The sequence below is a fragment of the Podarcis vaucheri genome (genome assembly GCF_965113315.1).
Source record: "Podarcis vaucheri genome assembly, chromosome: 4".
Classification (NCBI taxonomy): Eukaryota; Metazoa; Chordata; class Lepidosauria; order Squamata; family Lacertidae; genus Podarcis; species Podarcis vaucheri.
In genome coordinates, this window is record NC_138762.1 from 41083333 (window position 1) to 41096220 (window position 12888).

Here is a 12888-nt window from a genome sequence, read left to right on the forward strand (position 1 = left end):
GCTGATTTAAGCCTCTTGTGTAAAAAATACATTTCAGGCTACATACTTTACTAAGGAAAATTGCACATAAAATGTTCAGCGGTTCGATCTATCATGCTTGACTTGTATACTCAAAAAAGATCCTACTTTAATTATATAATTTTATAAATCATCCTTAAAATCATCATTATCAGTGGCATGGATCCAAAAGTGTCTTGAGCAAGCAGAAATGTGCTTCTGCTTGTAGAAATACGACTTCTTCAATTCTGCTGATTGTCCCGTCTCAATCCTACACATTTTCAGAGAGTTCTTCACTCCTCAAAATAAGGTTTTTTTTTAGGGTGAAGGTGACTACCATAGAGAGGAAGGGCTGAAAAAGCCATGCTGTGTGTGTGGAGTCATGCTAGCACTTCTCTCGCTCCAACCTGATATATTTTTACTTTGCTTAGCCTTTGCAACTTGTTCATAGACCCATAAGGGTTTTTCTTGTCTTTTCAAATTGGTAAAGAATAAATAGATATTTAGCTTAGAAATTGGGCTGCAAGTCATTTCTAAGCAATGCTGTAATGATTTCACGTATCTGCTACCTGCATTTGTTGGTGGTGATATATTTAATGTTCTGAGGGTTTTTAAACTAAAAGAAAACCTCACGTTTATTTCCTTGTAACTTCCAGCTTTCTCAATCTCCAGCGAGAACAGCCAGGTTGTAATGATTGCTGTTTCGGCTGCAGTAGCAATTATTCTGCTCACCATTGTGGTTTACATCTTGATCGGGAGGTTAGTTCATCATTTCTTTTACACATTTATTTCCATCCCTTCAGTGCTGCATTTGAATGATAAGCGCTGTCAAGGAGACACCCTCCTGAACAAGAATCATCAGGATTCATCCGGAAAGCCCCCCCCCCCCCGGTTTGTTGACCAGGAAGTCACAGCAGAGTTATAAGCCTTAATGAGGCTGCAAACAATAGCAGGCTCAGGCACTACAGAACTTGTTAAAAATAGCTATAAACACATTCTCAAGCAATTGTAAAACTAAACTGGAGGGGTCAAAAATCAACAGATTGTCTCATTAGTCAATTTCCTCAAATTCCCTCAGAACGTATCTATGCTCTGTAGGATACAGAGAATGTAAACAGTACTAAAGTTCTTAATAGGAACTTAACTGTTGTGTTCTGTTTTTTATATTCAAGCAGCGTATAAAAAGTTGGTTTTCTTATGTTTCTTGCCTTTTATTGCTTGTAGATTCTGCGGGCATAGCAAATCGAAACATGGAATTGATGAGAAGAGGCTGTATTTTGGGAATGGGCATTGTAAGTTTTTTTTTGTCATCTCCACCCCCCCCAGTACATTATGCCATTTATTGCATTCAGCAAAATTCTATGTGCTCATATGATACAGATGCAACTTTGTCTCCTTTATTTCTCTTTCCCTTTGTTCATGTGAATGCACACACAGTGTCTCACAATGCAAATAATACAAGTTTTTTTTTAGTGCAATTCTATATGTCCTTCCTCAGAAGTAAGTTTCACTGTGTCCTCTCTTCCTAATGAGAAATCCCAGAAAAGAAATGTGTCTGTGATAGGTGGTTTCTTTTCATATATGCAAGCAGAGCACATTAGAAACAAATCAATGTTCCTGCAGGATAGAGCAAAATCCTGAACTCTAAGAGGCTGCAAAGGTAGCCTAGTCTACCTGTCTTATTCTCTCTAAATTGAAATGGCAAGCTGGCCTGCAAATGTGTTTTTCCCTGCTCCATCCCATGATGGGTGTAAAATTCATTATGTTGGAATAATCAAGGAACACTGAGGTGCTTTCTCAAATCCATTATCCTGGTGTAGGATGCTGTAGTTTTGTATCTCTCCTGTTAGTGTTAGACTACAACTCCCATCAGCCTCAGCCAGCATGGCCAGTGGTCAGGGATAATAGGAGTAGTTGTCAAACAGCATCTAGAGCGACACAGGCTCCTGAACCTTGGGTTGATGAAGCCATAGTGATTGGCACATCCATGCTGAACAAAGGTGCCAAATTCATAATAGCAGTGTAGTATAAATCTGTGCCCCCTTATTGTGCAACTAGAAATGCCTCCCTCTGTGTAAAGTGCTCAAGATACACAGTTTGGCATTCAGTTTTGCCTATTTATCAAGGTATTTTTGTACCACTCTTCTCTACAGCAGCCACATGGTGGTGTGCAACAACATAAAAGACAACAAAAGAGAATACATAATAAAATCACTAAATCCATTCGACCTAAAATACCTATATAAGCACCTGTCTATATAAGCATCAGCGTCATACTTAAAACTGACTTCACCTACCACACCTGTCCACCTCTGAAAGCCTGATGAAAGAGGTACAGCTTCAACAAATGCATAGCCCAAGTAAGACACATCTCAGAGTGGAGACTGTAGCCACAGAGCCATCACTAAAAAGGCTTCCTACAGGGCCCCACACTTTTCATCTCATTCAGAGCAGAAACTACAAAAAGAGCCTCACCTGCTGATCGTAATGAATGATCAGGTTGATATGGAGAAAGCATCTCCTCAGGTGATTTACACATTTTTGCAAGCAATTTTTCCCAATTTAGTGCCTTTGTTCATGTTCTTTTCATTAATAGATGCTTTTTTGTGTACACTTTCCCTGCAAATTTTGTGTGCTTTTGGGGTTGCAGAACTGCTTTGCAAAATCCGTGCAAATTTCAAATGGTAGCCGTGTTTCAGTTCCTGTATTGTTTCAAGAAGTACAAATTAGGTAGGGTTGCATGAAAATGTGAACAGAAGCAAAGTTCTGCCTCATCCCAGCTTGGGATCGCATGGAATTTGGGTGAAACGCTTGGAAGGGCCCAATTCATTTTTGGATCAAGGAATGGGAGACTTCTTGTTTTCTTTTTTCTTCACATAGTTGAATCCCTATTTATTAGATGCAGATATTTTATTTACAATTTAAGTCAGAGTCAGTATTGCCAGTTTCTTTTATGCGGTTTGCATATGGTTGCAGAAATTAAAGCCTAATTACAACTGTGTTGGAGCAATTGAATGTCAAATTGTTTTTCTCTAGAGCCTTTCCCCTCAGGAGCAAGTTGGTACTTTATTGCCAACATGCAAGCTGTGATATCCAGCTACTTAAGGCTGCACAATAACAGTTAACACACTGGGCTTCAGCTCCCCATTTAGTAATATGTGGCCCACAGCATTTTAATTAGATTATAAAACAGAAACAACCATTAAAAAAGTGTCACGGACAAGTAACAGGTCAAAAGTTGCTCTCTCAATTCTTGTTCAGTGGAATGTCACAACCACTTTTCCTAAATGAATCACAGTAGTTAAAATTCCTGTGGATTCAACCACTTCGGTTATTGTGCTTTGGCGTTCCAAGCCATGTCATGCTGCAATATGAAGGGAAAGTCTAAATATTGTAGGTTCTCTGACAATCCATCCTAGAGAGAGAGAGAGAGAGAGCTGTAGATTGTTGGGGGAGGGTTGCTATCAGTATATTTATCAAACTGGGTCGTCTGGAAAACTATATTGCCCTGATGTCAGATGTGTTGTGTCTAGATTGGACTATTAAATGATGATATGAAAATATTCAGAGGCAGTCCTCTTTATTATTTCTGAACATTTTCCTGGGCAAACTTCGGTCACTCAAAACAGGTCTCACAACCAAACACTGGTGAGCCCTGCTTCAAATTAAATCTTCGGCTTCCTTACAGGGGGAGGCATATTTTGAAAAATGTTTATGAGAAGGTGACTGTACCCAGATATATTAATTCTGGCAAGCTTCAGTGCTTCAGTTGTATACCCCATAGCTATTTACAATGTTCTATTAGTGGCATTTTGTTGAATATACAGTACTACTACTGGGCACTTTCCCCTTTCCAAAAGCTAAGCATTCATCTGAACCCCCAGTTGCTACTGGGGAAATATAAACCCAGTCACTCTTCTAGAGTCTGTTGGAGGCAAATACTGGAATGAAAATTCTCCTGGGTTCGTTTCAATAGGATAAAACAACTTCTGTGGCTATAATAAACTTTCTGCACTTCAGCCCATAGCAGATGGTTTATTTCAGCCACTTGCTTGTGAATTGCCTACGAAAAAGCCTCACCCATGAAGTGTTCCCTGCGGCCTTATTTCAAATCCTGTAATACCACTTCAAAGGAGCAGAAATGCATTTGACCTTCTCAGATCATCCCGGTTTGCCCATGTCTGGCCAAGCACTTTCTACTCCTTTGCTACCTGTAAGACAACTCATGCTGGTAAAAAATAAATAAAAAATGGAAATGATGCCACTGGCACAGAAGGAGCTGTAAAGTCCTGCAGCTTAACACGAGTACATGTGTTTATTATCTACTGCTCATGACAGAATCAACATTATATGGACTGCTCTTTAGTAATTGGTGCGAAGGAATTATTCTCCCTGCAATCTCCAGTCACCTGATAACACAAACCCTCAGGGCTCAACATTAAAAAAAAAAATCAGGAACAGAACTCCCCACTGCTCAGAGGTTTTTAAATTGCTGGATTTCTTTTTATTAGGGACAGGAGGGAGTCTGTAATATGCAGGCAGTATGGATGGCAGGGAACATTTACGAGACCTTTAATCTGTGGCAATATGCTGCCAGTAGGGGGGTGAGTGTGTGTGCTTTAATTGCTGCTGTTGTTCAGGAAGTTTTATTGTGAGCGATAGTTTTACCAACCACGGTCTTGTACGAAACAATTTCAGCATGTCGTATTGGGCAAAACACAGCTTCACTGTTCTTCATGTGATGCTTAAATTGTGTTGGAGGCAGTTAACGCTGGAGCTTAAAGAGGGAAGCGTTCAAGATTTGATTACACTCTTGCAGCAATTGTGTTGGTAGGTGAAGTGAAAGCAGAAGAAAAGAACCCTGCTGAACCAGACCAAAGATCAGTCCAGTCCAGCAACTTCTTTCCAACAGTGGCCAACTAGGTGCTACTAGTCACAATGGCTATATAACTACCTCTGGGGTCAGAAGTGCCATGCCTCTGAATACTCATCATTAGGAAACACCAGGAATGTTATTTCACTCATGTTCTGCTTGTTGACATCCCAGAGGTATCTAGTTGGCCTGAAGGAAAGAGGATGCTGGACTAGATTGAGATTTGCTCTGATACAGCAGGACTCTTTTTATGTACCTATATGCTTTCAAGAAGTGTACAAGAATCATATGAATGCCTTATCCTGCTCTTCATCCCTTAGCAATTTATGCTCAGTGGTACATTACTTCTGAACCTGGATGTTCCATTCATCTACCATGCTTAATACCTTCTGTTAAATCATTCCTCTACAAATTTATCTGATATCCCTTAAAAGTCACCTTTTATAAAATGTTATTACCACATCTTATGATAATGAATTGCATAGATTTTATGCATTGCATGGAAGAAGTGCTATTTGGTCCATCATGAATCTACTGACAATCAGTGTCAATGGTTGGTGCTGATTTCTAGTACAGTGGTACCTCAGTTTAAGAACAGCCCTGTTTACGAACTATTCGGTTTATGAACTCTGCAAAACCGGAAGTTGTGTCCCGGTTTGCAAACTTCACCTTGGTCTAAGAAGTGAAGCTGAACAGTGGAAGGGGACCAGTGGTGGGAGGCCCCATTAGGGAAAGCGTGTCTCAGTTTAAGAACAGTTTCAGTTTAAGAACAGACTTCCAGAACGGATTAAGTTTGTAAACCAAGGTACCACTGTATAAGGAGAAGAAAAAGCCGTACTGATTTCCTTTACTTCTGTTATATAGCTTCTTAGGGCCAAAAATCCATGATCATATTTGCTGACATTTCTATTTTCAGTTAACAGCAGCTATACAGTGGGGCGGGATTATTTGGAACACTGGGAGATCGGGAGGAAAATTAGCATGATTATTTCCCCCCCTGCAATTTGGCTGATACTTACATGGGGTGAGATGTACTACAATTGGCTCCTAAAATGTCAGTGGCCTAGGAATTTTGCACTTTTTGCTTTCATGATTACAGTGGATGCTTTGCAATACAAACGCATTAGGGTTTTTGTGTGTTGATTATTATTACTGAACATATACTTCTCTCTCTGCATTTCTTTTTAAACAGTAAAGCTCCCAGGCCTTAGAACTTATGTGGACCCACATACATATGAAGATCCCACTCAAGCTGTTCATGAATTTGCCAAGGAGCTAGATTCTGCTAGCATAGCCATCGACAAAGTTGTTGGGGCAGGTAAGGATTCTTACACTGTCCTCTCTTGTGAGAATAACTGTGCCATTTCAGTCTGCCTAATGCAGCTGGACCATTCAGATGCAGGCAAGTTGGTGGATAAAACTTTCTGTGCAGATGCAAAGGAAATAATTATTTGAAGGTTTCTGCATTTGTATTCTGAATTTTTCACAACCGCCATGACTGACAGATCCAGCTGCTTCTTCTGCACTGAAAATGTTTATCAGCCTTTCGTTTGCCCTTTGTTCTTAATATTGCTGCCCGTAAAAGGTTTGATGTTGAAGATTTGTTGGTCTACTAGAATCTGAGCGAAAACCTCAGACTTTTATTTCATATAGGTTATCAAACAGCCATCAGACTGCAGTGACCTTTGTTCAGTGGATTGATTTTTGAACATCACCATTTGGAGTTACTCATTTAAGAGCAAACTGCTTCTTGACATATTATTAATCACCAGAGCTATAAAGATACCCCTGAATGCAAGCTTGTTGCAAATGCACCGGTTTCCACAAAACCAGTGTATGCAAGATCTTTGCACAGCAAGAGAGGTTTGTGAATTGTATCCAAATGCCTCAGTGCTTCAAACATTTAGCAATCAGAGACATTACTGAAGAATAAGTACAGAATGAAAGCATTCCAGAAGACTAGGAGTTGTTGCAAAAACAGCAGTTATTTGCCTCTTAAAGGCTTTCAAATTTATTTTGGCAGAAAAGTGCTTTTGTACTTACTTACTTACTTAATTCATTCATTCCTTTATTTTACCCATAGCCCACACCTCTGTCCAAATAGCTTAGAGTGGCTTACATGTGGTTCCCAGACAGTATAATAGTAGCAGACCTGCTTAGCTTCAGCTGAAGAACTGAATCACACACCTCCAGGCGCATAGACTCACATGTATTTTGTGTGCATGTAGTTGCAGAAGGAGACAATCTGTCTTACAACTTATAAGGTAGAGGAAGGCGTTACCACACATTACTCTGTGAGTTAAAGTGAACAATTGCCCTGACTACAATGGTTCAGATAATCATTTTCCACCAAGAATACCTAAAGCTGAGCCGCCACCAGCTCCTTGCCCCAAATGAGGCCGGAAACCAAAACTCTCAGGACACTGAAATGCAAAAGCAGTCACTACTACTGAAATGTTGAGCTGCTTCTGCTCTTGTGCTGCCATTTAAGCATACAGTTTATGACCTTTTGCTATAAACTGGCCTGAAACTGTAGAAGAGCATTGCTGTCAGGTGCAAGAACTTGCAAGTGCATGAGCTCTTTATGTTTTGCAGTCCTCAATTGACTGACAGTCTTTCCTGAGTCAATATGAAAACTTAAGTTGATGCTGGTGAATTTAGGGATGGAGGAGAAATTTGATTCAGTTTGTATTTAAAGGCAAATCTGTCAAATTCACATTTTCTGAAGCATTATGAAAACTCAAACACATGCATCCTTTGAAATTCACACATATGCTTGTTTTGTGATGCAGTTCTCCAACCAACTAGTTGTTAACAAAAATATGTATATTAGCAGAAAATGCACGTTAAAATGAATGTATTAGTGAGAACAACATTTGAAAAATACTTGCAAAAATGTGTACATTAGTGTAAACAAATGTGTTTATCAGGAAAGTTTCACAATAAAATGCGGAGGGGGGGTATTTTTTAAACTGTAAATTGCTGCAGAAATGTGGAGAATGTGGAGTTTAAGATTGGAAAGATGAGAACCCAAGGGAACAAAACTTAGCAGATCCTTCCATCTCTCCTGGTGATGCTTTATTTGCTCAAGCCTGAGATCATAGGCATTCCCACAGTTAGAGGCAAACTCTAAACTCAAATAACTACACCAAATCAACAGTGAGCCACTAAAGTAGCACACAGACCTAGGAAGGAAGAGCAAACAAACAGTACAGAAAAATGGAGTTAACTCTTTAGTTTACATTTCTTTAATATCCTGAAAGAATAAATAATTGTCAAAAAAAAGGCTTACCATGAAAGATGTGTAAGTGTTTTTTTTTGTTGTTGTTGTTTTGTATTTTAAAACAGCTAACAGGAAATCAATGTACTTTGTTAAATATTATGGGAGGGGGAGAGAGAAAAGTCAAATCATGTTACAGAATTATGGTGATTTATTTATTTTTTCATTTTGCCCCACAAGAGTGCAGTGTTCTCCATCCTGTTAAATCCAGGCTAGCAGTGGCATATGTGTTATGGCCATGGTTGTTTTTAACTAGAAAAGAGATTGATAACATATTTGTAAGACTGCTGGTAGTTGCCCCTGAATGTCTTGTTCCTTGCTGATAAAGTTCACAGGTATAGTGTAGACTCCTTAGTTCAGATTATTTTCTGCAAGAGATTCTTGTCCGATACTCAAAGAATCTCTTCTAACGATCCTCGTCAATTCCATCTGCCTCTGCTAACTAGTACCACTTCTCAGGGTCCTGATAAGGGTTACAACAGCTGTTTGTAATTCTTAGCAGTTAATTATACAGCAGTAAATGCTAAAACCATTTCATCCTAAAAGCTTTAAAATGTTTTTAAAGCATTTAAAATGAATTAAAATGATACTTTAATGAGTGCTTAACAATGGGTGCTATGGGTCATTTTTACAACTGACAATCAAATCAGCAAAGTAAACTGCTGTGCAATCTCTAATTAAAATGAGGGCAGACATACCTTGTAATCTGTGTTTATACGATTTGGATTTACAACAGGGATTCCATTTCCACCACTCCAAGGCATTCCACTCCCTAGTGCTCAAGACATGAAAAGGCGCTTTTAAAGTGTTTTATGGTTCAGGTGCTTTTCAAAGTAACCCCATGAACACAAACCATGGAAACATGAGAGGGCATACAAAGCGTTTCCATCACTGTTTTAAAGGACACCATATCACTGGAAAATACATTTTATTTCAAGTGCCTAATTTCCATCCATTATTTCTGATTTTTAATCTGGAATGTTGTACATGGAGTTCGCTGCATCATGCACTTTTAGAACCTAGGAGGCAGAGCTTTCGTTTTTCTAAATCAAATTCCTAATGTGTGTCTGCCCTTGTTGTCAAAGAGAGAGTTGGGAGTTGCCAAGCAAGGCATGTGTCTCTCGCTCTGCTCCTCCTCCAATTCCAGTTTCCTTTCTGCACATATTTATTAGGACAGGAAGTTGTATGAATTAATTTGTCCACAAGATACTCAACACGCACTGTTTATCACTTGCCTTTTTGCTTTCACCTGCCCCTCTATTTTGAACATTGGAGCCCATTGTAAGGTGAATATGGCTCCTCTGACTTTTTCTTAAAGAGCCTTTACTCAGAGCCTGACTCCATGTGTTTGCACTTCTTTGTGCACCTAATAGTGAACGTGTGGGCAGAGGTGGCAATGGGGTCTGCCTCCCACCATCTGTCCACTGAAATGCATGTCTGCAATGTGCACTTGAGTCAGAAGAGCAAATCAATGCCTTAAAATTATTGTAAAAACCTGGACTGATCTGTGTAAACATGCTCCTTACTACTACAGTCATGCCTTGGAAGTCAAACACAATCCATTCCGGAAGTCCGTTCGACTTCCAAAACATTTGGAAAGCAAGGTGTGGCTTCTGATTGGCTGCAGGAAGGTCCTGCAGCCAATTGGAAGCAGTGGAAACCCCATCGGATGTTCGGCTTCCAAAAGTAGTTCGTAAACCGGAACAGTAACTTCTGGGTTTGTTACGTTCGTGAGCCAAAACTTTCGGGGACTAAGCTGTTCAACTTCCAAGGTATGACCGTACTGTCTTTTCATTCATCATCAACCCTTATCAGTTCCTTATAAGTGAAAATCAGGCTTCCTGTGGCTTATGAATACCATGGGACTAACTCTATTGTGAGGATAAAAGAGAAGAAAGAAATGCATTGCATTGCTCTGAGCTTATTGGAGGATATACAGAATGAAATATGCCTCAACTGTCCCAATTTAAGTGGGACACCCCATTTTTAGGGGCTGTGCTCTCACATGAGTCACTTGACTCACATAGGAGTGCAGCCCCGAAAGATGGGCATCCTGGTTTTACTATGGTGCATGTTGGAGGGTATCGAATATAGATATAAATATAGATATGAGTTTAAACAATGTATTCTAAAAGACAAACGTTCATTATATAGATGGATATGTGTCAGATAGACATATTTGGAAAATATCTTGGCCTAGGTTCTTAAAAATGAGTGATGGTCCACAAGGAGTCATAATTTGGCATGTGTTTGGTGCCTCGTATCATCTGTCAGGTACTGCCTTCTTCTTGAATTAGCATGTCCTGTAAAATATCATCTTATGATTATACAGTACCTTGACTCCCAAACGCCTTGGGAGTTGAATGTTTCGGCTTCCAAACGATCAAAAACCAGAAGTGCGTGTTTCGGTTTTCAAACATTCTTTTGGAAAGCGAACGTCCAGTAGGAATTCTGCGGCTTCTGATTGGCTACAGGAGCTTCCTGCAGCCAATCAGAAACCATGCTTTGGAAGTTGAACATTTCAGAAGTCGAACGGACTTCCGGAACGGATTATGTTCAACTTCCAAGGTATGACTGTATAGTCCTTTAAATAGCTAGTCCTAACCAATGCTTCCTTGAATCATGTTCTGAATTAAGACTTAACAGTCTGAGCTCCAGAGCTATCGAGCCTAGCGGGGATGAATTACCTGGCGCTCATTAATGAGGGCTTCAGCACAAAATGTTTAAGCTTACATGAGACATTTGTCTTATCTGAATAGGAAATGGAATGTCACGGAGGGCCCTGTGCCTAGCAGAGTTATGATTTAGAGCATACCTAACTAAGAGTAGGAAACAATTGCATCTACAACTCATCTGTTTGCAAATTCTCAACAAAATGCAATTGATTGAGGCAGCAAGTGCCTAAATTAATAGAAATGTCCAGTGTCTCCTGAGTAGATTTAAATCATGTAAAGCTGTTCCAGTAATATCTATCTGTATCCTTCTATTTCCAGACAGTCCAAATTGAAAACAAAGTTCAACCCCTGCTGTGCATGTGATTTGAAATGAAATTAAAGCCTCGTGGGTTTTCCCCCCCAAGAAAATCCATTGTAAGCTATCAGAAGTGAACAATGTGCCTGTTTGAATGGTTGAGGAATATTAATAATAATAATAATAATAATAATAATAATAATAATAATAATAATAATAATAATAATAATAACAATTTTTACATCTTGTTATAGAACATATTATGCCCAAAGCAGCAATAAAATACAGATGATTTTCTTTTGTCACCTAACTTCACAACAGCTTGGTAGTACCATAATTCTCATTCACAAATGAAGACCTGAGCTTGACAGAGAGCAGGCTGCATCAGATTATACACTTACCTGATCACAAACCTTTCCTGCCATTCATCTGGTGCATTTTCCCACCTCTGATGCCCCTGACAGCCATGTGTGAGCGTGCCATCCCAGTTGTGTGTACATGTATAAAATCCAATGCACTATGCCCAGGTCACGTCAATCTCCAGATTTTGTATGGCATATCTGTTACTAAGTTCAAGCTTAAGTGGCTTGTGTTTTAAACATGTATGTCATATTCAAATGAGATGTCTGAGACAACTGGAAGTATAAGAGGCATGCCAGATAGGCAGAAATGTAAGGCTCTCACTCCCGCACAGCACAACTGGCTAAATGTATGATGATGATGATGATGATGATGATGATGATGATGATGGGAGCAGCCTAGAGTGGCTGGGGAAACCCAGCCAGATGGACGGAGTATAAATAAACTATTATTATTATTATTATTATTATTATTATTATTATTATTATTAGGTTCTATCAGCAATTTCCTGAGCTCTTGGCTGAGACATCCCAACATTCAATCAACTGAACAACTCTGGGTTTATTTCTGCTCTTCTTCCTCCGTATCTTAATCTTTCTAGGTTTTCTCAACGCACATGTATTACTATGAACATGGCATACTGACTTAATTTAGGACTCCATTAATCCCTCTTCACCTAATTATAGCTTGAATTGCTTACACAATTGCAGTATGTAGGGTTTGAATTCATCAACCATTTGGCAAAAGGACCTGAACATCAAGGCATCGAGGTACCACTGTATAGCTTGGAGCATGTTGTGATTATTCAGTGCAATCTATATTCTACATAAGCTGCAAAACAGCATGGGGGACTGTAACAAAAACATAACATTTCTCCCTGAAAATCAGACTATATGTACATACACCCATCCACCTGCCAGTGAACACTTCTGACTGTGTTCTCAGGCAAAGAATTCATAGATAGATTTAATAGCCGCATTTGCTCAAACGATAAATAAAAGTTCCTCTGGCTGTCACACAATGTAGGTGTAAGAGATCAGCAGCTTATAGCTGTTACGACCATTAAGATACATAGGGAGAGAAAGAAAGGAGAGAGAAAGCTAAAGAAAATACAGCATCAAGCCTCCACAAGATTTATTGCAAAGTGGGTTTTTTGCCCCTCTGGTGTCATGCTTTGATTTTCTCCTCTCATGGTGTCCTAACAGTATCGACCTAATGCTAATATTTGAATAGAACTGCTGTTTGCCTTGAGTAAAGCATGCTGGCAGATGTGGATTCTTGTAGAGGTCAGATTTTTATTCATCAGAATCCTTGTTACAGCCTGTATAGCTTCTTGAATGCATGTTTGGATCTCTAAATAGTCAGTTAAAAAAAAATCCACAAAAGCTCATTTTCAAGCTGAATGGTC

General features: G+C 39.3%; 1 protein-coding gene across 5 annotated transcripts in view; it reads left to right on the forward strand.

The window, feature by feature from the left end:
- EPHA3 (EPH receptor A3) overlaps nucleotides 1-12888 on the forward strand; it is a 217515-nt gene that overhangs the window by 173710 nt on the left and 30917 nt on the right. For all 5 annotated transcript variants that reach the window (XM_082219719.1, XM_082219720.1, XM_082219721.1 and 2 more), the window contains 3 exons: nucleotides 654-756; nucleotides 1222-1289; nucleotides 6063-6188. In XM_082219719.1, the coding sequence (XP_082075845.1) occupies nucleotides 654-756; nucleotides 1222-1289; nucleotides 6063-6188 (297 nt within the window). The remainder of the gene's footprint in view (nucleotides 1-653; nucleotides 757-1221; nucleotides 1290-6062; nucleotides 6189-12888) is intronic.